Raw genomic sequence first — 27,406 nt, 5'->3', positions numbered from 1 at the left:
CCTTTTGCTTGTCTTCAAAATATGATTTTGGGAAAAAATAAAAAGAAAGAACAAAGGAGAAGCCAGGGGATGGTGGGACGGGTGTCATACATCTGGAATGGGGGGCGGGGGGGGGGGGGGAGCGAGGAAAGCTGCCCACACCCTCATTCCTGAGTTTATTATTCTCCGAAGGGATCCTGCTCCTCCCATTCCCCCCGGATGGCCCAGCACCAGGGATGGATTACTGTGTCTGCGTTACACGTTCATGTCCGTTTCGTTTTGCCCTCCTTCGCGGTCCCGCTTCTCCTCTCACGCTGCCAGACACTCGCGTTTGCCCGCGCAGCCCCTGCCCCCTTCCCACCCCTTCACTCCTCTTTTCGTGCTGCTTTCCGCGGATGCCGCATCCCTGTTGACCCGAACGACGCTCCGTGGTGCCGGCACGGGCCCCCGCGCCCCGCAGCGCTGCCCCGGATGAGCACGGCCCGGCAGCCGTGCTACCAGCGACGGCCTGGCCCCAGGCGGGCGGCGCGGATGGGCCACGCCGGAGGTGCAGGCAGCGGCCCAGGCGCCCGGCGGCCGCGGACAGACGGCAGGCTGGAAGGCAGCCAATCGGCTGGCCGCAACGCTGATGAAATCACCGCGCTGCCCCGCGCCGCGCTGAGCGGGGTCGGCGGGACACGGGTTGGGAATGGGGATGGGCATGGAGACGGAGATGAGTATGGAAATGGATGGGGATAGAGATGGATGGGAATGGCGATAGAGATGGGGATGAAACAGGGATGGGGATGGAAACAGGGACGGGATAGAGATGGATGGGGATGAGGATTGAAACAGGGATGGGGATGGATGGGGATATGGATAAAGATGGGAAAAAGTATGGAAACAGGAATGGGGATAGAGATGGATGGGGATGGCGATAGAGATGGGGATGAGATGGAAACAGGTGACTTGCGGAATCACTCTATAACTCAAAGAGATCGCTCCATCACAAACGTGCGCACCCGACTCGGCAACTTGCTTGACTTATATTTGTTACAAAGTTACAAAATCATATGATGACATTATCCGCCTAGACAAAGACACAACCTGTCCCCGATTTCGCATGTAAATTAGGTCTTTTCTTCCTTTCATTTGCGTGATATCTCCCGGTGATGGCTGGTGATGGTCTTTGGGGCCTTGGGAGATGAAGGCTGATAAGTCCTGAGGCTTTCTCACCCCTTTCTCTGCCCCTCGCAGAACCGGTTTCTGCCCTCAAGGAAGTTGGAGGACCCCGGAGGTATTGTGTGAGGAGATAAGCGTGACCTTTTTACAGCTTGTGTGAATTTTGTCCTGTCTTAAAAATAAGCTTTATACTATTGCGATAAGTTAGTATAAGGTTTATTAGTACATGTTAGTATAAAGCTCTACATCACAGGCACGGGGGTGGATGGGGATGGCAATAGAGATGGATGGGGATAGTGATAGAGATGGGGATGAGGATGGAAACAGGGATGGGGATGAGGATGAATGGGGATGGATGGGGATGAGGATGGATGGAGAGGGGGATGAATGGGGATGGACAGGGATGGGGATAGAGGTGGATAAGGATGGAGATGGGGATAGAGATAGATGAAGATGGGGATAGAGATGCTTAGAGATGGAAATGGGGATGGGATAGATATGGATGGAGATGGGGATGGGGATAGGGATGGAGATGAAAACAGGGATGGGGATAAAGATGCGATGCCAATGGAAATGGGGATAGGAATAGAGATGGATGGGGATGGGAATAGAGATGGATGGGGATAGAGATGGATGGGGAGGAGGATGGAAACAGGGATGAGAATAGAGATGGATGGGGATGGGAACAGAGAGGAGGATGGTGATGAGCACAGGGATGGAAATAGGGATGAGAATGGGGAGGCAAATGAGGATGGTGTTCCCCCAGGACCAAGCTCTTGCATGAGGAGGACAGAGAACAGCCACCAGGGCATGGGGTCCATTCTGCAACACCACTGCCATTCTGGCCAATCCGAGAAAGGTAGGGGATAGGGAAAATGTGTGCAAAAAAATGAAAAGGGTAAAAAAGTAGGAAAATGGGAAATATATTAGCTGAGAAAGGAAAGGAAGACAGATCTGACCCTCACTTCCATCCTTCAGATGCTCTTGGCCTCCAAGCAAGCTGTGTTTTATGAGTGAGGGAGGAGCAAGACCATGAGCCTCAGTCCTGAAGCCAAGAAGAAAGCTAGGAAATGACTCCAGCTCCCTCCCTCATACAGCAACAAAAGACAGAAACCTTGTAGAGGAAAGCTGAGTCCCCTAAGGCTTATCCTGGTAACTAGGTAACCCTCATTTGTTCTAGCCAAATTGCAGGCTAGGAATAAAAGCCTACAGTGCCTTGTACACTGTTACCAAGGAAATCCGCACTATGTCCTCACTGCCACCAGATAAGTGTTACCTGCATGTGACATAACTGAAGTCACCATTTCTTACTTGCTGGTGGCTGAGTGTCAGTTTTGGTTTAGGCCCATCTGGGAACAAAGACCACGATTAGCCTCGAGTACCAAAGAGGCTGAGAATTGCTCAAGGGCAGGGAGAGCTTAATTGCCGCTTCAGGTTCAGGACAAAACAGACCAGGCTACTTGGTTTGGTGAAGAAAACAGAAAAATAATTTAATGCAACATCAACTAAAACATACCCCCAAAAACCCAAAACATAACCAAAATGAAACAACACAGAGTAATACATCAATGAAGAGTCCAACCAGCCTTTTTAAGAACACCTTCTTGCCACACCTCCCCTCTTCCCGGGCTCAGAGCCCTGATCCCGGTGTTTTTACCTTGTCCCCCCCTGAATGGTTCGGGGGGGCAGGCAGTGGGGGTTTCAGTTAGTCTATTCCCGATAGCTTCTGCCGTTTGTCCCTCCTCAGGACAGGTGAACTCCACGCCAGTCCTCCCTGCAAGTCCGTGGGGTAACTCACACGCATGGCAGACCTGCACGGGCTGCTCCGACGCGCACTTATTGCAAAGGCTGCAGCTCCTCTCTGCCTCTCGTGTGGGGCTGCTCTGCGGCGTGCAGGCTCTCCAACACGGCCTGGGCCATGGCCGTTTCCCCACACAGTCCCTCACCCGCCCAGGCTCACTCACATGGAGCTGCTGGTAACTCTCGGTTCTGCCATGGATCTCCACAGGTTGCAGGGGCACAGCTTGCATTCTCGCCACGGCTTGCAGAGGGGTCTCTGGTCTACTGCTTCTCCTTCCTTCCTCCTCCTCTGGCTGAAGGGTCCGCGTGGTCGCCTCCATCTTGTATCACTCATACACCTCCTGCAGCACTTCAAATTCCCGTCCCTTAAATAGTGATCGCAGAGGCGCCAGATTGGCCCAGCCGGGCTGGAGAGGTGGGTGTGAACCCAGGAGCCGGGGGAGAGTCCAAAAACTCTTTACCGGGTCTTCACTGCAACCCGCTCCCCCTGTTACTAAGCCAAAAGCTGCTCCTTGCTAAACCAGAACACAGTTGTATCAGTGCTCAAGAGAAAGACAGAATGACTGTGCCATTCTGGTCTTGACAAGACTCATGAGGGAAGCACTGGTGGTGGACTGTACCAGAAGAGGGGTAGAAGGGATGGGGAAAATTAGGCATTGCGCTGCTCATCAGGGCAGCCCTCTGGACCCAAGAACCATCACTCTATTTCTCTTGAGCAAGATGCCACCATTCCCACTTTTGGGGACTAGCTAAAACTCAGTCCACCAGAGACGCTCAAAAGATGATTAAACAACCAAAAAAAAAAGTGATGAAGGTTATAACCACCCTGCAGTTTGAGGAATTGTCTCAGATCCTTGTATTTTTTCTGGAAGTCCACATAGCAGTATGTTTGACCTCTACCTTTCCACACAGCTTGGTTCACTTTTTGTTTTCCTCTGTGCCTCTGTCATTCAAGTCTCTGTTACTGCTTAACAGGATAACTAAAATACCTTGAAAAACTTGTGAGTTTTTGGTTTTATTTGGCAAATTTCATTGATGCTGCATGTTTGGGTCTAGCAATGTGTTGGTGTACCACCATCTCCCACAGAGCACAGGATTCATCTCCAGTGCTGGGCAAGGTTTCTTCTGATGGCTTTTGAGATTTAAATCCTTTCTTCAAATGGTGTCTTCCCCCAGCTGCTCAGTGCAGATAGACCACTTGTACTAGTAACGCCTCTCTATTTGGAGAGCTTGATCTGGATGCAGGGAATGCTTCTCTTGATGGAATCGCTGGATGGGAAGCAGTTCAGTGTTTTATGTACCAAACAAACGGCAGTGAAATAACTGGAGGTATCGTGCTGTTCTTGCTCTCTGTGGACACCGGAGGGAGCTGCAGCACACTGGCACATCAAACCCCATTTTCCTTCTTGCAGTCCAAGTGCATTCTTAAGAGGTGGGGTCAGTGTCTGCAGGCCCTGATCTCGCTTTTTTTTTCTCTTAGCTCTCCTGTTTGTCAGTCCACTGGATCCACAACTCTTTAACCGTTTTGCTTTGTGAGACAGAAAAGAATCTCGTTGTTTTTTTTTTCCCCTATTCTCCCCCCATGACATTGACAAAGAACTGGACAGCCCTCATGGCTGGGGAATATGAATAATTAACATCCCTCTGCACCTTCCCTGCTCATTCACATGGTTGTCTTCTGCTTTGCATGCAGCTTTCCTTCTCCAGCAGAAGGCACTTTGGGGACATCTACAGCAGATAACTCAAGGTGAAGAACTCTTCCCTCCGAAAAGTCAGGTGTAAAGGAGAACTGTGCTGCAGTAAATAGTGTAGGTAACTCATAAAGGAAACACTTCCATACATATATTCCCTTAAGCTGTGCTGACCCCAGTGCCTGTAGGTGTTTATCTAAGACAGAAGCAGTGACAGTGATTCAGCAAAAAGTTCTCTTCCTTGATACTGATTGGTACAATCAAATTGGTACCGATCCTGTTGTGTTACCAGGGATGCTCTAGCGATGGCAGTGTGTTATTTTGGATAAGACACAAAATCAGCCTTCCTGAAAACTAAAATCTCCTGGTGCCTTTCACCCCAGAGATTACAGCATCTCAGCAGACAGGTAAGTGAACATGGTGCATTTGTAAAGTATGTGTATTTGTAAAGGCCTTGGAGAGGTATTTAAATGTCTGCTGATTTCTTTCCCTCTCTCTGTCTCCCTGGCCTTCACATATCCTCATGGTAACTGTGCATTAAGTTACATCTAAGTGATTAGAAATTAATGAACTGCAGTAAGATGTTTGAATGTATCATGTCAATAATACAGTGCTGTTGGTCATATGAATGGAGGTCAAAATTAATTTTCTTGGGACCCTCTTGTGGTTTAAGCCCAGCCAGCAACTAAGCACCATGCAGCTGTTTGCTGACTCCCCTCCTCCCAGTGAGATGCGGAGAAACTGGAAAGTTGTGGGTTGAGATAAGAACAGTGTAATAACTAAACGAAACTAAAATATAATAACAATAAAATATAAGGGTAACTGAAACAAAAATTAATGTAACAAAAAAACAAAAGACAAAACCCAAGTGCTGCACCATGCAATTGCGCACCATGCACTGACTGATGCCCAGAACATCCCCAAGCAGTGATTGGCCTCTTCCCACCGATTCCTAGCAGTTTATGCACTGTGTATGACATTTGGTGGTATGGAATATTGCCTTGGCCAGTCTGGGCCAGCTCTCCCGGCCACACTCCCTCCCAGATTTTTGTGCATCTCCTTGCTGGCAGAGCATGGGAAACAGAGAAGTCTTTCACTTATGATATTTACCACTTAGCAACAACTAAAACTTTCCTGTGTTATGGACATGATTCTTACACTAAATCCAAAACACAGCCCTGTACCAGCTACTAGAAAGAAAATCAACTCTAGCCCAGCTGAAACCAGGGCAGACCCACACTGATGATGGTCTTCATTAGTATCTGAGGTGTGACACTATTCTGCAGTTGTTCTACCAGTGTGGTGAGATCATCAGTGGGAAGTGACATGATCTGTCTGTCCCGAGTTTTGGGAGTTTCATATCTGATTTTGTATTCATCCCACTGTAGAAATGTTAACACTATCCATCCCTTTTTGACTGATGATCATGCTTTCTGTTGTCTCATGTACAAGAACAAAGAATTCTTTACGCCTTTATTTCCAAATCAACAAGCCCATGCTTAGAGGGCAGGGAGTCATGAAGTCACAAAATACCCTAAGGGAGTCCATGAAACTCTAATTAATACCTGTTCAGCTCCTTCAAATCAGTTCAATATTTGTGAAGAATTGAACATGAGAATAGGCAATCCGTGAGCTCTTTGCTGTTTGTTTGGTGACTTGGCCACATGCTTCAGGCATCTCATAGCCAAGAAAACTACAGAGAAAAGTTCTCAGGACCTTCCTTCTTTCCTTGCTGTGCTTTGAGGTTTCCTTCTCTACTCTTTCTGTAGTTCTTACTGTCAGAAACATCTTTCCTTTCTGGTCCTTTGTACTGTCTCAGGGCCAGTCCTTTTAGTCTGTTTCACATGTCCTTTGGCACTCCTCTTTCTCCAAGCATCTGAGTTCAAGTATAGCTTCTCTTAAGGTACTTTTTCCAAGACTGCTCTCTCAGGGAGACAGGTAACACCTTAAACTTAACAAATATATAAATCCCTCCTATAACCCCAGTTATGTGTGTCCTTATAGACTTCAGACCACATAGAAACACCACGTTTAATTCAACTCATCCAAGTTTTCCATATGGATGAGGCTGTGGCCACAAATTGAACATCAGTAAAAACACAATGGATTTCTCCTCCCATTCTCTCATCTCTTTTGGACATCACAGATCCTGGAATAAAGTCAGTGAGATTAATCCTCCTGTTGAAGCGTGACAATTGTGCACCAAGCAGTAACCTGAATTGGCTAAAGAAGTCACTGAAAAGAACCAGAGGGGTATTTTACATAGAGAAGTTCACCAGAACTGTTGCAGTAGACATCAAGTAATATCTGAGCTTTCCACACAATATCTATCTCCATTGAAGTCCAGGGTTTTGTACTGTTTTATCATATTTTAGTAGTCCTCCAAGGCAGAAGATATTTTGCTAGTTTTGCCTACCCTAACAGTCCAAAACCGGGAGTGGTGCAGCCCTAGCTCTCCTCTCGAGCAGATCAGCCTCAAAAATCACACCCTGAAGGGGATACTCAGACATGCTATTCTGCAGTGCTGAGGTGTATGTTGCTCTGAGATCCTCGTGCAATCTTGAGAGTCCAGTAGAAGGGGCTACAGAGAGTAGCAGATATTATGAGACATGGTGAAATCAGCACAGCCCAGTGCCTGAACTGGGCATGCCCTTACAGTTAAAAGCGGCATTAGAGGGAGATAGGTGTACAGGTACATGCATAGAGACGATGTTTCATGTACACATAATGAGACTGGGAGCAGGAATAGCAATTAAAAAAATATATTTTTTAAAATATGACACGATAGAAACCCCATGAGCTTTTAAACATTATCAGGTAAAGGAGCAAAAGCACTAAGTTTGATGGCTATTTGCTTTAAATTCTGTAACATTTAGAAAAAGATCTGTTGCCAAGGCTTTTTTCTTTTAGCTGGCCACATCCAAAATATTCAAACTGTTGAAGCCCTCAGTGTCAGCATTGACAGCACTTACCCTGCCTCTGAAAGAATATAAGAAAGAAGAACAGCAAGTGCACTGAGTAGAAGAAATGCAAATGGTGCTATGTGTTGGCAGCAAATTGATATGGGTTTATATTGTGAGGAAAAATAGAGAGCACCACCTTTCAGGGTTTTATCCCTCTACATCCTATACCTATAAGGTTGACTCATTTATGTTTTATTCTAGTTGATTTTAATGGAATTTGAACAAACAAAGATTTGTGACATTACTGCAACTGCATTGATACAAATCAGTCTCTCCTGTAGGTAAAACCGACTCCAATCAGATCACTTGAATATTCTCTGACCTTCCTCATGTATAGCCACAATGTTGACTTGATGACAGAATGAAACCAAGGCAAGTGGTGCTAATGAAAATCTGTCCCAATTTGACATATGTACATGCAAAGGACCTGTGTTGGTATAACTCACCACAGAGATGAAAACAGCACCAAAAGTAGACCGTTTTGAATCAACTTTAACAATACCTTCACAAGATGCCTGCAAAAGGGCAGCCACAGTAGCAGTTGAAAAACCTGACTTGCTATTATTGTAGTAATTTCTTGCCTCTGTCCAACCATGAAGCTGCCCTGACATATCTTTTCACCAAAAAAAAAAAAAAGCTTCAATAATTTACCCATTATTTCCTCATTTGTAATTGTTCTTAGAATAAAAAAACACTGGAATTTTATTTGCATGCAGCTATACAGAATATTTGCATTCAAATTAAAGCATGCTTGTTAAAATATCTAAATGTTATTTCATTGTATCAATCCACTCTCTTTAGCAAGACTCCTCTGGCTATTTATTGTATTCTTGGTGAGTTCTCTTGCCATGCCTGCCATCTCGGGTTTCTCTCTGATTCAATTCTTGGTAGGTTTTGGCTATGTTTTCTTTTTCCTGCATCAAATCTTCTTCCTCCCCCTTTATTTCTTCCTGTTTCTCTCCTCTTATGTATATGTCTTTATTTCTTTTTAGATTTTTTGTTCCCCCAGTGCTTGTTCTCCCAGTTTCTTTCTCTGCACAAGCTTTTCTGACTCTTGCTTTCTGTCTCCCTGGTTTCCTTTCAGTCACCTTCACTGGAATGTTGGCAGAAACATTTTTTTTCCTTTGAAAACAAAGTGACTAAATAAGTAAATGAATAAATAAAATAGCTGGAAGCAGAGACGAGGTTTCCATTCCAGAAGGGTCTATATTCTGTGAGGTTTTTCTCCCTTCTTAGCAGAGGAGTAGACAGTTGCACTCCTTACTCACCCCCAGCCTCACAGGGAGCCAGTCTTCCCCTCCCCTGGCATGAGGACCTCAGCTGGGAGTGATGGATTGCACTGCAGTGAGGGCTGGGAGCACTGCGGGGAGAGAAGGGGGAGGGATGGGGAAGGACGGGTGGGGAAGGGAGGGGAGGCACTGCCAGCGTCAGGACAGGAAGGATGTAGTGGGGCTGACAAGAAGAGAGGAAGGGGGAGTGGAAAATGAGGAAGGGGATTCGAGGAGATGGCATGGCTCGGAGGGCATGTGGTTCTGCGAGCTGCACCCTTCAGAGCTGACTGGGGAGGCCAGGTCTGAGGGAGGCATGATGCAGTGCGGGCAAGGCTGTCAATTGGCAGCGGGAGAGAAAGGCAGGGAAAATGGAAAAGCAGTGGAGAAAGGGAGGAGGGAGAGAAAGGCAGAGTGAGAGAAAGTCGGGCTTAGGTTGTATAGCAACAACAAAAGAGCACAATTCTTGCAATCTGAATTTCTTCAGAGCTCTAACAGAGGAGGCAATGTCAGAGATGCAGAAAGACTCAAAAGCTCAAACAAGGCATACTGCAAATCGTACTCAAGTGTGCTTTCACAGCACTCTGAAAGATGTTAACCCTATGACCTTTGTGCAGTAGCAAGCTAGGTCTGTACCACTGAAGTGATGGTAAAGCATGTTGGCAGTGTCTGGCTGCAGCAGCTTTACTGCTGTGTAGATTTTGGCAAGGGGTATGTGTCTTTTTGCCTGGGCACAAGGAAATCAGATGACCTCCTCCCCACTGCACCAGTTACAAGTACTGAAACATCAGTTGTCATTTTCTGTTGCCTTTCATGCTTCCTTTTTCTTTTTAAAAAAAATATAATTATGTATTTCTTCATCTGTGCCTTATTCACTGCCCAGATTTTTCTCCATTTCTCCTTTTTCATAGAGCCTCGTTTCTCCATTTTAAACGTCTTTTCCCTCAACCCACCTTCCATCATCATCTTCCACTCCCCCCTCTTTTCTTTCTTCCCTTTGGTGGACCTCCTCCTGCTTATCCCCAGTCTCCCTTCCCCGATGGCCGCAGACGATGCCAGTCCAGCACTCTGCACGTCCAGGGCAGGGCGGTGGGACAGGGGCCCGCCGGGAGCCTGGTGGTGGGTGCAGGGGAAAGATGAGACGCGGGGGTGGGGGTGGTGCTGGCAGCCATGCCATCAGCCTGCAGGAGGCTGTCCCGCCTCTGCAACTTCTCTGAGACCTTCTCCCCCCTCCTCCATCCAGCACAGCTTCTCTCACTCGCTCCCCTCTGGCTATTGCTGCTTCCCGCCCCCGCATTGCACTGCACCAGCTGCGGTTTCCAGCGACACTGACCTAGTTCTGTCCTCCCTGCAAGGAATCTCCATCCCCCGCCTCCCTTAGCATCTGACCGCAGGAGGAGGGCAGGGGAAGGGTCTCTTCGCACCACAGCGAGCCCCCTGAGCACTGCTCCCGTAATGGGGCGAGAGGAGATCCGAATTTGAGATGCAGGCACCCACCTCTCCATTGGTTTAAGGCAGGCAAGTGGGCACTGTGTGTATAACCATGCTTGCTAGTGGTGAGAGGGACCATCAGAGTTAGATGAAAAACTACTCCCCACAAATGACAGAAGTCTTAAAAAACCCAGATTCCTTGCAATATGGTCTCATTAGCCCTGGACACTACCTCACCGGACATGGAAGCAAAATGCCAATGTGACTGGGAGAAACTTGGGCACATTTAACGGTCATCTGGCAGGGCAGATGTTTATCAATCTTAATGCAGCAAAGTGCCTGCACTGAAATCCTAAGTCATCACAATGGCATTCATCAAAAGACAATGGAGAAAGGGACAGAAAAGGGCAGAATAGCAGTCAAAAAGGGGGGAAAGGAACTGGAAAAAAAAGCAGGCACACAAAAAGGAGAAAGGAACCTTCTCAAGATGGTAAAGGAAAAATGTAGTGAGAAAAACGGATGGAGAAAGGGCCAGGCAGACGAAAAGGAGAGGCAGAAGGGAGATACAAAGAGAAGAAAGCGGTTTCCTTGCAAATTACTGTTTCCATCAAAAGCACAATTTTCCTTTTGTCCAGCTCCTCAGTACTGTCCCCTCCTTCTCTGTAGAATAACTGCAACTTAGCCAGCAGAAACATGCTCCTGTCTTCTGGAACTGGGAGCTGCTGGTTATATACCAGCCTTTGAACCCTACCAGCTGCTATTCATCCATCCCTTTGTTTCTGTTTCTAAATCTGCCTGCCTGAGCTTGTGTCCCTCAGTTCTCAAACTGTGCCCAGAATAAGGATAGCAGAAGCCTCTGACCTTCTCCAAAGTTACCTATTCAGTAAGATGTGTGCGTTCCTCCCTTTGGTCCCCAAATGTTGCTGTCTGGCAGGGAAAGTCCTGCAATGACACCCCCCCCCCCCCCCCCAGCCCTTTCCTTCTGGAAGGATTGTGGTCCTCCTTTCTAATGTCGGGAACAAGGGGCTTCCCACTCCATCTATTCCACCACCTACACAGACCTCTTTTATTTTGTGCTGGTATTTACACCAAAAGAACTATTTTCCAGGCCGGCAGCCTCCTCGCTGCCATCCTGCCGCCGAGCACTTGAAACGTGCAGCCGCGCCCACACCAGCGCAGAAGGCACTGCCGCACCTCGGCCGCCGGACGGTTCTCCGTCCCGGTGTGGGCTGCAGGCCGCCTCCAACCAAGCTAACCGAGCGGCTCCTCCTCCAGCTACCCCGACCCCAGGACCCCCGCCGCAGGGCCCTTTCCGAGCCCTGAAGGGCGGGATGACGAGGCTGGATGCAGCGCGCGCAGCCGCGCGGGTTGCAAAAACCTCACTGCCCCCGCCGCTGCCGGTTCCAGCCGGCTGCCGCCGGGCGCGGGCCAGCACCGCCCACAGGGCCACGCGCCGCAGCCCCGCCGCCCTGCCCGCCCGCCGGACCGCGGCAGCGCGCCTCCGCGCGCCCGCCTGAGGGTGCGCATGCGCAGCCCCCTCCCAGCCGGAGTGCGGGGCTACCGGTGGGTTGCGGCGGCGAGGTAGGGTTGCTGCCTCGCCCTGACGCCACTGCGAGCAGCAAGGCAGTTCCCCGCTCCCCGTCCCACCCCCCGCCCCTATCCGCGCGGGAAGGTCTGGCGTGGGGGCGGCGGCGGGCGGGCTCGAGGTGAGGGAGCGCCTGGAGCCAGTGCGAGAAGGAGGCGTGTGGAGGTCGCGACGCCGCGTTTAGCGGCGTGGACGCATAGCGACCTCTCCGTTACAGTCTGCTAGAGACGGGCGCCGAGCAGGTGGTGGATGAGATGGATGGGAGACGTGCGTGGTGCCTGGTTCGAAATACTTCAGGGGTTGAGTCAGTGAAAGCTGGAACTTCCTGCCGACCCCCTCAGTGCTGGCAGTAATTTCTCCCATTTTCTGCTCATGGTAGTTTATTGAGAACAGGAATTAGTGTTAACAGAAACAATGAGAAACTGAGGTTGTATGAAACTAGATGATTTTGTGTAGTCCTCTTACTCAGTGTGAACCAGGGATGATACGGCTGTGTTCTTGTTGAAACACAGTCCAGAAATTGTTTACCTCCGACCATCTGAGTTAATAGGTGAACTAAAGCATTCATGTGTGAACACAGGCACTTACCTAGCCTTACATTTTTTATTTATTATTCAGTCATCCAAATGGGAAGCAGAATCATCAATCTGGGACTTGGCTGACCAAATGAGTAGCTGCTGCAGACAGAGGCAGCACACATGTAAGTAATGAGGCTTAGCGACATTTGCAGACTGGATTTTCCACTGTTTTTCCATCACTAGCTCATACACGCCAGCATAGACTGTATGTGAAACTTTTCTGGTGTAAGGGAACAATGTCCTTTGGCTTTGGGACTAAACAGCTGGTTTGCATTTTTAGTAAATTCAGTGACAAAAGATGTTTCATGGAATCAACCGTGAAATCAGATTTTGCATACATCAAGGCTTTGGACTAGTCCTTACATTAGATTATGTGGTTCACAGTGCATGGGAAAAATCTCAAAAGAAAAGTGCAGGGAATTTCAAGTGTTTGGAGGCCTCCGATCTTTGCTGATGCAACAATTATGTTTCATTCCTAAAAGGTGAAACTTGGTACTCTGCTTCATGGACACTGAGAACACGAGGCAATATTCTCCTTGCACTATCAAATAGTGAGAACTTTGTCACAAGAACAAACTTATAGCTGACAGGAAAGGCCTCATCTTCACTGGCAAAAAAAGAATAGAAAAAAGAAGAAAAAAAAGCGTTGCCTAATTCTGAGGAAGCAGAACATCTACATCCAACTTGACTGCAGTGACATCTTTTTTTTTTCCACAAAACTCAGAAGCTTCTGCAGCAGTGGGGCACCTCCTGAGCAATAAATTGACACTTTCTCCTGTTCCATCTCTCTCAGAAACAGAACTCTCTCCAAACTGACTTTCAGTTTTTAGGTGGTGGGAAACTGTTTTAGAGATACAGGCCCTCCAGGCTGCTCTTTGACTGGCTCCCATCCCAAATAGTTTGAGATACAGACATGTAGGACCTGAGCTTCTGTCCTCTACACGTGAAGCAACTTCTCTGATATCCTCAAACCAAACATGTATTTATATGTCCAAAAATCTACATCGTCAAATTCTTTCCACAAACTGCTCTAACACATTTTAGAGGTAGCGGCACCTGCCTTACAGCTTGTCAGCTTACAGAAATATAAAATATCTGTTTTTATTACATCACAGTATTTATAGCTATATAAATCCCAATATGGACGTTTTCTTTCCTCTTTGCTTCGCTCCATCTTAAAAAGAGCACACATGAGACCAGAACTCCTACTCTGAAACATGTATGCATGCTAGATGGTGTGTGGTGGCTGTACACATCTTCAGTAGAGCAGTGATGCCACAAGAGTTTTCTGTTAGTAACTTCCCACGTAAACAAACCATATCACAACCTGAAATGACCACCTTTGGGAGTGTGAACTTGCTGCACCTGGCTCCAGAAGGCTTAGTCTGTCGTAATTCTGCCAAAAAAGGTATTGTTTCTTTATTGTGAAAGTGACAAAACTGCTCTTTAGCATTTTGGTGTTATTTATTTTACTACCTTTCTGGGACTTGCTAATGGTTGCCTCCTGCTCTCAAGCTGTACTTGAAGTGATGCAGTATTTTTCCTTGTACTATTGTACTGAGTCAGGTGGGTGTGAACCTGGAATCCAGAAGTGGTGTTTGGCTTGTGGCCATGAGAAGCCAGAAGTCTAGCGAGCAATGCAATGTAGACAGGAGAGCCTCAGATAATGTCTTATATTTTGGGTAAAGAGGTCTTTGGCCAGTGACATCACCTGTGAGGTGGCATAGAATAGTTTTGGTTGGAAATGAACTTTAAGATCACCAAGTCCAACCATTAACCTAACATTAAACCATGTTCCTCAGCACCTCATCTACATGGCTTTTAAATATCTCCAGGGATGGTGACTCCATCACCTCCCTGGGTAGCCTTTGCCAGTGTCTAACAACTCTGTCAGTGAAAAAGTTCTTCCTAATCTGCAATCTAAACACCCCCTGACTGAAACTTGAGGCCATTTCTTCTTGTCTTATTACTCCTTACTTGGGAGATGAGACCGACACCCCACCTCACTACAACCTCCTTTTAGGTAGTTGTAGAGTGACCAAGTCTCCCCTCAGCAACAAGAGGTGAACACTGATCAGAAGAGCTGTCTGAATCACACCTAAAGTTTGGGGAGCAGGTCCTGAACTTCTGCAGAACAAAACAAACACCCATACCCTTCTGTAACATCAGTCTCAGGAATGCTCAGTGATGTTTGCAAGAAACGTATGGGATGAATGAATAAACAGTGCAGCAGATTTAGGGCACTCTCTCTCGTAATACACAGGTTGCTGCGGTGGAAATTGGTCCTGTCCTATCAGTCAAATATCCCAGCCTGATACTGCCACGGGACGTGTCATAGTCGTTTGCTGACAACAGTTATTATTTTAGAGAAATGACAGGAGCATGGGGTGCCGCAGCCCCATGTGTATGGGGTCTGTCGGACTGATAACGGTGCGTAGCAAGTGCTGCGTGGGAGACCTTTATCTGTCACCCCAAGGACAAAGGGTCTGGCGTTGCGCGCCACGTGCTGACAACAGCGAGGAGTGCGACCAAGCAGCCTATGTTTTGCTGTAGCACTCAACGACGTGGCTGACGGCTACCTATGCTGTGCTGTAGCTGGTCACCCGTGACAGTGAGATGACGTCTGCAGCTGGGGCATCTGAAGGGGCGGGGCGGGGACGGGGGCACGCCACGGCGCTGCGGATTGAACGGTCTCTCGCCAAACCGCGACTTGACCAAACCGCGGACTGACGCTGGTAGTGGAGAGCTGAAGGGAGCAGGCAGTCTCAGCCATTCCGCAGGGAACGCAGAGTGCAGCCTGCGCACAGTGCCCCTGTCCGGCCCCCAGGCGTCAGAGTCCCGGCGGCGCCTGGGCAGCGGCCCGGCCCACTTGAGCCTGGTCGCCCTTTGCGCGCGCGGCGTTAGGGGGGCGCGCGCGGCCGCCACCGCCACCCTTCTGCCCAGGCGCAGCCCTCCGCCCCGCCTCGCGCCCCCTCCCGCCGTGGGTGCCCGCCTCGCTCGGCCGTTAGCGCCGTCGCCGCTGCAGTGAGGCGGCAGGAGAGAGCGCGAGAGACGGCGGTGGGGGGCGGGGGTCTGGCGCAGGGAACAGCCGTCGTCCTCGCCCCAGCTGCGGGGAGGAGGGACACTGAGGAGGGGGAAGGGGGGAGGGCGAGCGAAGTGTCGTGTGGCTGCGCCCGCTCCCCTTTAGGATCGCGCCGCCGAGCGACCGCCGCCGGCGGGGAGGAAGGGGCGAGTCTACCCGGAGCCTTCGCCCTGCGGCTTCCCTCTTTGGGCCCGGTGCAGGCGGGGTTGGGTGGGCGGGCGGCACGTCGGCGGGGCCCGCGAACCCCCGCGGGTCCCCTCAGGCTTAGGCTTGGGCTCGGTCGTGCCCGGGGCGGGTGAGATGTCGGGCTGAGCGGGTGCGAGCCCGGGGGTGGGGTCCGCCGTGCTCGGTGGGGGGGGGGGGGGCGGGGAGGGGGTTTGGGACCGTCCCCTCAGCCGTCCCGCCCCGCCGCCGCGCTGCGCCCATGGTGATTGTGCATCCACGCGCCGAAGCAGCAGCGCTGCGAGCTGCCGGCGCCTTCCCGCCGCGCCCGCGCGGGCCGGCCAGCCGGTGCGCCCAGGTGGGTGGCGGCTGCGGCCGCTTCGGGGAGGGCAGTGGTGCGGTAGCCGTTCGCTCACTGTACGCGGAGAGCGGGGATGGGGGTGTGTGTGACGGGGGCCTCCGCGCCGCTTCTGCCGGGCGGCGGGTCGCCGCGGTCCCGCCTCGCCCAGCGGGTTCCGCCGTACCGCGCGCGTGTGTAGCGCGGCGTGTGCGTGGTAGGGGCTGCCGCTCGGCTTGTACACGCCCGGGCTCGCACGTCGTCTCCCCGCTCACACGGGAGACCGCCGAAGCGGGGTGAATAACCACTCCCGGGCGCGTGAACTGGGAAATCTGCGCTTGTCGGGGGCAGCTTTTCACGTGATACAGGGGTGTGTGTGCCCGTCGTCGAGTCTCACGGCAAAATCTTTACAACTAGGTTTCTTCTCCTCTTTTGTTTTCTGATGTTTAAATAGCTAATTGCACATTTGTGACTGAACTGCCTAGGATCTACCGGGGGCTCCATTTTCCAAGTGCGCGATCGTTATTCATTAATTAATTCTATCATTTAAGGAAGCGTCCTTCAAACGTGTCATTTTGGTGGTTTTTGTTTTTTTTTTTGGTTGCCGTTTGTAAACGACTGGTTATTTTCTGTGGCAGAGTGGGGTCTCATGCGTAAGAATATATGCTTCTGACCTGAAACATGCTTTACTCCAGTGTCTCCCTCTGAATTCGAAATGTTATTCTGGGAGAGTGGTTTAAAGGTTCACACAAAATAAGTAGAAATAGTTTTCGTAGGTTTTAAAACTTAATTTTTTCACATGGTTACGCATAGATACACGCATAGATCTTTCTGTTGAGCGCGCTTTAGGCTTTTATTTGTTTTAATGGGTTCCTGTGGCATTACGTTTCTGTATGTTATTTAAAGTTGCACATTTCCTCTGCTTGAGTTCATCCCATCTTTTTTCTTTTGGCTTTGCTTACTGTCTTGTACCTTATCTTCTTATTAGACAGCTTCATACGTTTGTTTATATCTAATAGGGATGTTTCTCCCTTTTCTCTCCGTAGGTGTTGGTGACTTCATTTAGGGGGTTAGTTCTGAGGAAGTAGAGACACGAAGGTTGAGTCTATTTTACATAGAAAGCTACAGCTCTTCCACCAGTACTTTTTTTTTTCCCCCCCCTCCTTCCCATCATTCCCCCCTCCCCGCCGCCCCCGTAGGGGAGGACAATTTGGTAATTATTTTAACAGTCATTTACTTCCCCCCCACCCGTCTCCACCCGTTAGAAATCTACCTTGGTCCCCGAGGCATCTGTTAAACGTTACCCATTATAGGACCAGGAGAACGTTGTCATCACCATCCCTCGCTTGCTTTGGGAGCTTCAGTAGTACCCTTCCCTCCTTTGGAGTTTAGTGCAGAGAGGCATCCAGAAGACCTCCTTGCCATCCTTTTTGGTTAGGAGAGGATCCAGGGGAAGGGGTACCTGGCAGGACACGTGACCTCGTTGAGGGAGACAGAACTGAGGTGGCCCTTGGCACTCTGAAGGAAGCACCCATCTTTTGTGTCTTTTTCGCCTTCTACTCCTTCCTCACCAAATTCCTGGTAAGTCTCTTCAGCTGGTTCATTCATACAGTGCATGCTTCCCTTCCCCCACCCCAGGCCCTGGGAGAGGCATGCACAGAGACCGGGTGGGGGAAGGGAGGAGGGAAAAACTGGCAGTGTACACACGGATCAGGGAGGAGAGGGAGTGGGGTGTTGTACCACACTGCATGGGAAACCTGGGCAGAGGTGGAAGAACCTCTGCTCAGAAAAGCAGCCGATGTGGGAGGAAATGTGTTTTATTTGCACGGGTGGGTGTGCAGATGCAGGCAGAGTGGAGGGGGTGAAAAAACTGAGACCGTTGTAAGGGAAGAATTACTAAGACTGAAGTAGAAGGATAGCTGGTCCTGAGCAGTATTGGGCTACTGTTGCAGAGAGGGGAGAGAATGGATTCATTGAGATGAGGAACTGGGGTGTGTGAATGAGGAATGTTATCACCTACTTGCAAGCCATGAACACAGAAGGGAAAGGAGGGAGGCAGGGTGTATGGATGTCTGCCTTTTAGAGGCAATTGTGCCTGGAAGGGTTGCTATTAGGCATCATGAACATTATCACTTGCTGCAAAGGTGGGGGACAAGCAGATGAAAGCCGTTGCAGGAAATGCAGTTGCCCGTCTACAGGGGTGGGGTGGGGGGGGGAGTCACTTGGAATGAATGGGAACGATTAATGTATGCCCATATGCTTTGACTATTGCAATCTACAAATCTCTCAGGGAGAAGGGGGTGAATACCATGATATGCTTTCAAAGAGGTTTGCTTGGGGTTCACCTGCCTGCAGTGACTTTAAATTCTGTGATGCATGTGAAGAGGGCGGATGATAATGCAGCAGCACTGGACAGATTGCACTGCAGCTGCTCAGTTTATTATATAAAATGCATTTCAATAACTATTTTGGTTTTTCAGATGCTTCAAATTGAAAATATGTGTTCTTTTCAAAGATACTCAAACAGATATGTGACAGTGTTAGAAAAAACTATTCTTTGATAGGTAAGAGAGGAATTTTTCATGAGATTGCCCTTAAGCATCACTGTGAAGCAGCAGTATCAGGAATGAGTTGATTTGGTTTGGATTTATTTTTCTAAAGCAATTTTAGCAAGTGGTTCAAGATGTCATTTTTTAATTGCTGTATATCACCATGGGTTGTATTCATCATCCATACTTACTTATTTCAGGTTTTCTTTAGATGACCATCATTCTAGTACCTTTGTGTGGAAAAAAAAAATATAATTGTACTTTGTACTTGAATTGACTGTGAACTATTTTCAGACCTACCTTCCCTGTGACATAGAAAGTCATATTTCTGAGCTATTTCAAATACTGCTCTCTTGTTAAGACGAGGCAGAGACTTCCGTGACAACATATGATGGATCACATGCTAGGTCATTTGCTGGGTGACCCTTCATTAGCCCTTTAACCAGTCTGCTACCTAGGATTGGCTTTATACTTCAAATCTGCATTGAGGTATCTCCTGAAGGAGATAACTTCCAAGCATCTGCCAAATGTTCTTAGGTCTTTGGTCTCTTGAGGTGTGGCCTCCAAAACAGCATTCTAGAAACTGCTGTAATGGTAGAGACAATTGGTTCATTAACTGTGTACTCAGTTTAAAGCTTCAGCTGATTTATGATAAAAAGGGAAAAAAAAGTACCTTTTTCAACTGAAAAACACTGTTCTGGAAACAGTTCATAAGAGATGTGTTAATGATAAATGAAGATGCAGTGTTCCTCATAGCGAGTTAAGTGCTTGGAGCTATATTTTTCCTAGTTCTCCATTGCCCACAACAGTCACAGAATCTTAATGGGTTGGAAGGGACCTCTAAAGACCATCTAGTCCACCCCCCTGCCAGAGCAGAACCTCCTCTCTTTTCTTCTTACTTCCATGAATTTTTTATTATCATTATCTGAACTGTAGGGGTTAAATATGTCTGGAGATATGTTAAGCCTAAGATTGAGTTTTACCTCTCTTATTAACTGCTGAAATACATGGAATTGTGTTATCTTGTAGTGCGGTAGCAGAGGACCGTCTGGGCCAAGGACTAAAACTGAGGCGATTCTAGGAGGGGCTGCTGGTTCTAGTTCTTTTAACTTGTTTCCCAGATCGCAGTATAGTTCACGGGAGTGCACTGTAACATGGGATCACAAGTTGAGCAGTGGAGATAGCTAGATCCCATTGACTCCTAATGCTACAAGGCATCCTGGATTCCATTTGTTATTCTGTTAGGGAAGAAACAACCTCATCTTTTTAATTTAAAAAGGCACTGAGTAGTTGCATTCTGAATGGAAAGGACGCAGAATGATCTTTCTGTGTGCTGGATATCTTTTATGTTACACATTCATCAATAATGCGTACATTAATTAGTATCTCATAATAACTGGTTTCTTGTTTCAACTGAGGGGAAAATACATAATAATGAAAAAGAGAAAGACTAGTCAATTTTTCTCTGTCTTTTAGGTGTTGAAGATAGGATAAGGAGTAAATGGGCACTGGAGACAAGTCTCTAAGGCTCTCTCTGTGAGAGAAGACTCATTCAAGGGTAACCGAGTGGTCTTCAGAGAAGGTTTCCAGATCTCTCTAGACAACTGATGTGATTGACATCATCAGGATTTCAGTCAATAAAACATAGTCATGTATGATGTAAAGTAGAAGAGTAGCACAGTGAATGCTTTTGTTAGAACAGCTACTAAAGGTGTATTATGGATTCAAGGAATGCAGGAGGAAATACATTTCCATGTGATGGGGAGGGGAGGAAGCTACTGTGCAAATGCCAGAATAGAGTCTAGCTTAAGCAATACAGGGATGCCACAGCTCCAAGTTGAGATGAGTATTCCCGTCTATAAATTGGTAAGATTTCTCTTCCACACAGTGTCCGTCTGAGACAGATGTGTCTATACCTGCTTGGCTGATGTGACACAATTTTATTTTTATCATAGAGCTTTTTACTTTGATGCCACTCCTTGACCTCTCTCAGTATGTTTTATGCAGTTTATGATGGTGTTTTCCTTTTAATTTCATAAATTTATTAAATAGTTATTAACAGATTGTGCTTACATTGGCCATGGTAGCCTTGAGTGAAAGCTGAATTTTAGTTGGTTGTCTTGAAGACATTGAAGCATCTGCACTTCCCTTGTATATATTATGCTTTTGTGCATTAGAAGGTATTTCATGCACAGCTAACATTGTCTGAGGCAGTGTCTTTTAAATTGATAACGGATGGAGTTGATTTTCAGGGAAAAATTCTGGAAATCATGTCCAACTTGAGAGCTTTAATGCTCCTTTGCATCTGACTTCAAAGAAAGCTTTTTTCCTACGGACCGTTTTCTTGAGATGGGGAAGGGATTGTTAAGATGTTTGGTTTAATAGGATAAATTGTAGTTTTTGTATTCCTCAAGACTTCTTACACAATCAAAATAGAGATCATAAGGAGATTCTGAAACTAGTGAGTACATTCTAGTTTTATTAGCAGAATGTTAGTGTGAAAAGGAAATTTCTCTAGGTGGAAAAAAAATTGTTGTATTGGGTCGGAGGTTGAGGAACCAATAATTAAGATTGCTAGTTCCTGCCTCAGCTGCTGGCTTGTAGGTTGATCTAACGTGAATTTCTTAATCTTCACCTCCAGACTTGAGGGTGTTACTTGGTTGCCTTGTGATGAGATACGAGCCTTCATATATTCATTTATAAAACTTTTAAGATTCAGAGGAAATAAGACATAGGCGGAAGATGAGTATCCATACCCGTGGTATGGATATTTTTTTATATGCCTACTGATTTAATATGCTAGTGGAGGTATCTGGATGGCTCTTCTTGATGAAGCTGTAGCTCCTTTCATAAGTAGAAGAAAGATGGAAGAAAGAAAAGACTATACCTTTTCTATTTCAATTAATTGCTGATAATTGCTGGAATGGCAGTCGGGGAGAGATAGTGGCACAGTCTGTGCAGATTTAAAGGGGTGAAGGTGAGGCCACGTGGAAAGAGATCTGAGAAAAATGGGAGCAAACCCCTGTTGTCAAAGAAATCAAGAGTTAGTAGCAAGCAAAAATGGGGAGAAGGCTGCCAGAGAGAAAAAACTTGTTTCTTTGCACCAGTGTTAGGACCAGTACTGAGGAAAAAAACCCGGAGAAACCAAACAAAAAAAACCCCAGTCTGAAAACAGTAATGGCTTCTAATTTTTTTTGTTGGTTTGTTTTGTGATAAAGTCTGTGCAGTGTATTTTTTTTTTTTTTAAACTTACGCAATGTTCTCTAGCTGTTTTTTGGAGTGAGACAGGTTAGTCTGTGAGGTAGAGCTGCTTTTCAGAAGAGAGGTCTCAGGTGAGCTGTTTGGTCTCCCCACTTGTTCATACTGATAGCAAAAATAAAGGTAAATGGACAAGAAGCTTTCTGAACTGTGCTGAAGCAGTGCTATTTCTGAAAACATAACTTGTCCAAGTTTGTCACTGAGGATGTCGTCCCAGGAATTTTTCTGTAAACTACAATCTAGGGAAATACATTGTTGAGAGAGCCAGAAATGGGGCAAGATCTGACAGTTGTCAGCCATTACAAGCCCAAGCCTTATCTTACAATTTTCACTTTTTTTTTTTTTTTTTTAAAAAAAGGAGTTCTTTGAGATATCAAAAGATAATCTTTATAACCTCCCATACCCATGTTCCTGCAGGGAGCAAATACCTCTTTTCCTACTTTACCTTAGGCGTCTTGGCTGCGGTCAAGAGTTGGTGTGCATCTGTGATTGCCATTCCCTGGATACTACTTTCTTTCAGTGTCATAGTATGAAGAACTTAGTCCTTGGCTTTATTGTTGTTCCTCATTTACCGAAGCAATGGAAAAGAAAGGCACAGTCTTTGCTTGTTGTTACGGTTCTCAGCACCAGGAGTGAAAGTGTCCACTTAAAATTTTATCTTTATTAAGAAAAATGTCTACTAGTAGAAGAAAACTTATTTTTAATTACAAAAAAAATGAACTTGTTTTTATAGTTGCAACTAAACAATCCTTTTCTCCCAAGACCTATGGCAGAAGCTAAAATTCTTTGTAATATTAAAGCAGCTGTAAACAGATGGTCTTTCTGCATTTATGTTTTTTGCTGACACCAGGTCCTGTCATCAGGACTGCCAGGCATTAACTCCTCTATTGCAGAGTTCAGTTTTGCTCAAAGCTCATGTAAGCTATATGGGTGAAAACTGATTTCTGCCTCTTTATTTTAATATGAAAGTTTAAAATGTATCACAGAAAACAGCTCTGTTTTTCTCCAGATTTTTTTCCCTACACCGTACAGGTTGTTGCTCATTTTTCTGGAGTGTAAATGACTAGTCCATTAATGTACCTGTAATTGTTTTACAGCTTTTAGAATATTTTAGTATATGATAAAAAATAGTCCAAGTCCTCTGTAATCACAGCAAAAGCAGTACCTTGATGTTACCACTTCTAACACCAAGGAAATTCTTCAGTTTGATCTCTTTTTTTCTATTTTTGATGCTGGATTCATTAATGCTGTCTATGCATAAAGGTGATTTAAAGAAAAAAAAATGGAGCAAGAAATAGTTAAGCACTGAGAGTCAAATCTTGATTTTGCTTTAGATGACATATTAACGTTCAGTTTTCTTAACATTTTGTTGATGCTCCTTGTTCTGTTTTTTTTTTTTTTTTTTCCCAGTAATATGAAATGTGAAGTATTAAATGAGCAAATCAGACTTTGAAATAGTTACATGGAACATTCTGTTCTAATGAATTACTTCCTTCCTTCTGGACTCCTGTTTTAACATAAAGAATTTGGGACATTCTGTTTTCTTCAGTATGTGGTGGAAAGGCCTGCCACCTAGTAGTACCTAGGAGAGGGTCTGGCTGAGTTATTTTCAGTTGTAAGGAATTACTCAGTTGTGAAGTTGGAATTTGGGCCTTCAGAGATGGCCATTCAAAACGTTTTCAGTCCTTGGCATACCTCATAGTAGTGTCAAGAAAGGATTCTGCTATGAGTATCAGTAGTTAGGTAAAGTGTGTCCTTGTGGATGAAACTAGGATGAGAACAATCTCCTGATTTTTTTTTTCTTTTTTGCATTTACATTCCATGGAACATTATGGATTTTTTATTGTTCTATTGTGGATTAGGCATAGACATTATTTGCCCACTTGGAGATTGGAAGTTGTACTCAGTTGAAAAGTACTAGTTGTACAGAGGGGAACATGAAAATAGGAGCCTGTGTACACTAACAAGAGTTTCATCTTCTCCATCATCTAGAAGCTCCATTGAAAGGAAACTTTGAAGGCTATAAGACAAGTGAAAGCAAGATGTGCAGTTCAGTTGCTCCCAGGCTGTGGTTCTTAACAGACCGTCGCATCAGAGAAGATTACCCTCAGCAGGAGATCCTGAGAGCACTGAAGGCCAAATGCTGTGAAGAAGAACTAGATTTCCGGGCCTTGGTGATGGATGAAGTAGTGCTGACCATTGAGGATGGAAATCTTGGTGAGAATGCGCTAAGGCTGGGAATGTACTTGGGAAAAGATTGTGAAATGGAGCACCCATACTCTTTAATAATGAATTGCATGTATGCCAGAGTACTATACGTCTTCTAAATCATGTACATGATATCACATTCTTCACATTTATTGTGATAATCAAATATAATTGTTATCTTAATAATTTGCATTAGAACTATTTTTGCTTTCTGTCTGTGGAACAGGATGATTGCTTTAGTTTGTTAATTCCAGGATAAAGAATATAGAACTTCTGAATTCAGAAGAAATTATGGAGTTTGGTTTTTGCTCAGTGATCCACTTTATGTGTCATTTTTAAGAGTTTCAAGGCAACCTTTTTCTTCTGTTTGTCTTCTGACTCCAAGATAGTAAACACATTCTAAATAAACAAAAAGGAATTTTCAATGGACAGCACAAATTGTCATTGAGCTAGAGGTAATAATGTGACATAATTAAAGCATGCTGCCATATGGATGTGTGGTTATGAGTATGCCAAAAAGAATAGGGCTGAAAAGCAAAGTATGTGCATCAGAGCAGTTTGAGCTATTTCAATAGTTTAGTATTTTAAACTAAATTTTTCTCCAACTTTTTAGTTTAGATTTCCTAAAGGAAGGAAGCTGCATTGTTGTTTCGTACCTATACCTCTTCCCCATATATCAGTCAAAAAATCACTATCGCCAGGCATCCAGGGAGGAACTACATTTCAGAAAGTTAGATTAGATTAGTTCTGTATAGGTAGAAAATACAAAAGCACTCTCAGCCCTTAAAAAGAGGCTGCCATATAACCTTATACGTTGTTTTCTTATTGGAGAATCTATATAGGACAGACATCTTAAAATCAACTCTGAGCAAGAACTTTGTTCATAGTTCGTAACATATTGTAGCATGAATCAGTCATGCATGAAACAAATGTGTGGAAAACCAGGAATTTTTATTCTAATATTACCAAACTTTTGTTTGTGTATTTTTATCTTTTATTCTGAGGTGTCTATGATTGTCAGAGACTTGAAATTCTGTAGATGTCTTCAAATCTAGGCAACTTCTTGTTAGGAAGTCTGAACATCTTATTGTTCATGCTGTCCTTTGGATGGCATGTTCTGTGTGAGGCAGTTGTCCTAGGCTGTAGCTGCAGCCTCTAAGATGGGTAATTGTAACTTCAGCATTTCAGTATTCTTTTTATTTCTTGATGTTTTCTTTCTTGTCATCTGCCTGTTTTAGGGAAATTAAATATGTCGAGCATGAATTGTGGGCCAGTGTCTCCTGGTGCTGCATCTGTTGCAAGAAGAAAGTGTAAATCTGCAAGTTGGAAAACTAATATTGAGGAATGTATTGTACAAGAATGAGAAAAGTTGAGGAAATATCTAGAAAGAGAATGCAAAAACCGAAGTATTTTGATTGCACAGTGTTAATTCAAAACTATGTAAAAAACTGACCTTTTGAAAAGGAGTGAGGTAAAAATACTGAAAGATTGTAGATAGAAATTTCCTTATAAATAATCTAGACTGGCTAATTGTGATTTTTTTTGTTGTTGTTGTTGTTTTTTCAAGGGGGTGGAGATGGGAGTTGTCTTATCAAACAATTCTTTCTCTTGGAGAAAGAATTAATTTTCTTTGTTCAAGTTCTCAATTGGTATAGGAACAGGTGTCTTGGAACAAAATCTAGGAGTGTTCTCTACCCTTTCTGTTATCTACAGTCATGTGAGGAATCCTAGTTGAGTAAAATTTTGTACAACATAGAGGAGTTGATGAAGAGAATGTAACTTCAGTGGATAGTAAGCTGCTTTTGCTTCCAGTTCTACTGTTACTTATGTTGAAAGCTTAGCAACACAGAGCTCAAACTGTGACAGCAGTACATGGTATTGGAGGAAGTAATAGGTTTTCACATACTCACAAAGTTGGAAGTCTATAAAGTCAAGTTAAAAATTACAGTTTAAAAATATGGTATTTCTGTAGATCGTATAATCAGTGATAATGTTTTTGTGGACTTGCTGACTGTCAGGAGCATGGCTGAAGACTTCACACACCAGAAGTTCATCATAAGACGTTACAAAGATTTAAATATTTATCTCAAAGAGGTAGAGTGGAAAAGACACTTCTATACTTGGGAAAATTAGTCAGAAGAGTGGGATAGGTACCAAAATTGATGATTTTGATGATATTGCAGCTGTTCTGATTTAAACTGTCTCAAACTATCTCTAAATTGCCTCTGAGTTCCTTAAGAGCCAAATTCTTGAAGCTAAACCAGTCTAGCGTGATCTACTGCAGAATGGAGCAGCCATGTACTTCATCTCTTTCCAGCCTTCTTGTTTCTGCATGCCATGTGTAAGAATTTCGCGTCTGTCATGCTTGCTTTCGTGTTGTAGTTAAGATCTAATTCAAAAAAAAGGTTGACCAAATTGTTTGCTCCTTTGCAGGATCTAGCATTTGTGTGAGTTCAGTTGGCTAATCCAATGGAACAGCCACTCTGCCTAAGTAATTAACAATTTTCTGTTGGAATAGCTTGATGCATCAACCCATTTTGTGGTCACACAATTACTAGTGCTAGTACACAGGGCAGGAGACAGTGGGGTTGCTCTTTTAGGGAATGGCTTGTATTTAGTTGTAGCTTCAAGGTATACTTCAAGGAATTTTCTTATGATTGAGATGCCTGATAGTGTCAGCTGTAGGATTTTTTTGTGTGTTTTTCTTTGAAGCATGTGATATTTACTGCTGTAAGGAAAGTATTGGATTACAAAATTAAGCAACTAGTTACCTAACCTAGTTTAGCAATTCATTTGAAATATATAGCAGGTACTTCAACAAAACTCTGCATGATATCTTCAGATACACAGCAAGTCCTTAGACTATTTGTCTAAATTTGCTAGTGCAGTGATAAAACAGGCTTGGGGAATATGGAACTAAACAAATTATAGCTTGTGAGCAGGAGCGTGTGGGATGGGATGAGGGTGGAGGAAGCCTATATAGACTAAGCGTACCATAAGTCTTAGTGGACAAGGGACAAAAGATAATTTACTGTCTCCTCTTTCTGAATGGAGCACCCTTTCTTTTCATGGGTGTCTAGGACTCAGCAAGTAACCTTCCCCACAGACTATACACCTTACGTGCAGGGAAACACAGGTCAACAACTGTTCATTGCTGAACAACGTGCTGGGGAGATTTGGATTTTTCCTTTGTTAAAATTATACATAAGCCTACCTTCATTAAAATTCTTTGCTACCAGAATAGCAAAGTTGGAGATTATTGAGCCAGCAACTTACTAGTTCCTTTATTGTAGATTTTGAGAATGTCCATATTTTCTGATACTATCCTGTGAAGGAAAATAATTTTAGGACGTT

General features: G+C 45.4%; 1 protein-coding gene across 2 annotated transcripts in view; it reads left to right on the top strand.

Annotated features, from left to right (window-relative positions):
* Positions 1 to 15,992: 15,992 nt before the first annotated feature.
* Positions 15,993 to 27,406, top strand: part of RIMKLB (ribosomal modification protein rimK like family member B) — a 50,391-nt gene continuing 38,977 nt past the window's right edge. For both annotated transcript variants that reach the window (XM_061988820.1, XM_061988819.1), the window contains exons 1-3: positions 15,993 to 16,058; positions 17,084 to 17,618; positions 23,837 to 24,061. In XM_061988820.1, coding sequence (XP_061844804.1) covers positions 23,887 to 24,061 — 175 coding nt within the window. In that variant the 5' untranslated portion in view covers positions 15,993 to 16,058; positions 17,084 to 17,618; positions 23,837 to 23,886. The remainder of the gene's footprint in view (positions 16,059 to 17,083; positions 17,619 to 23,836; positions 24,062 to 27,406) is intronic.

Source organism: Colius striatus, chromosome 1 (genome assembly GCF_028858725.1).
Source record: "Colius striatus isolate bColStr4 chromosome 1, bColStr4.1.hap1, whole genome shotgun sequence".
Taxonomy (NCBI): domain Eukaryota; kingdom Metazoa; phylum Chordata; class Aves; order Coliiformes; family Coliidae; genus Colius; species Colius striatus.
The sequence above is the reverse complement of the archived record's forward strand: the minus strand, read 5'-3'. Positions and strand labels throughout refer to the sequence as shown.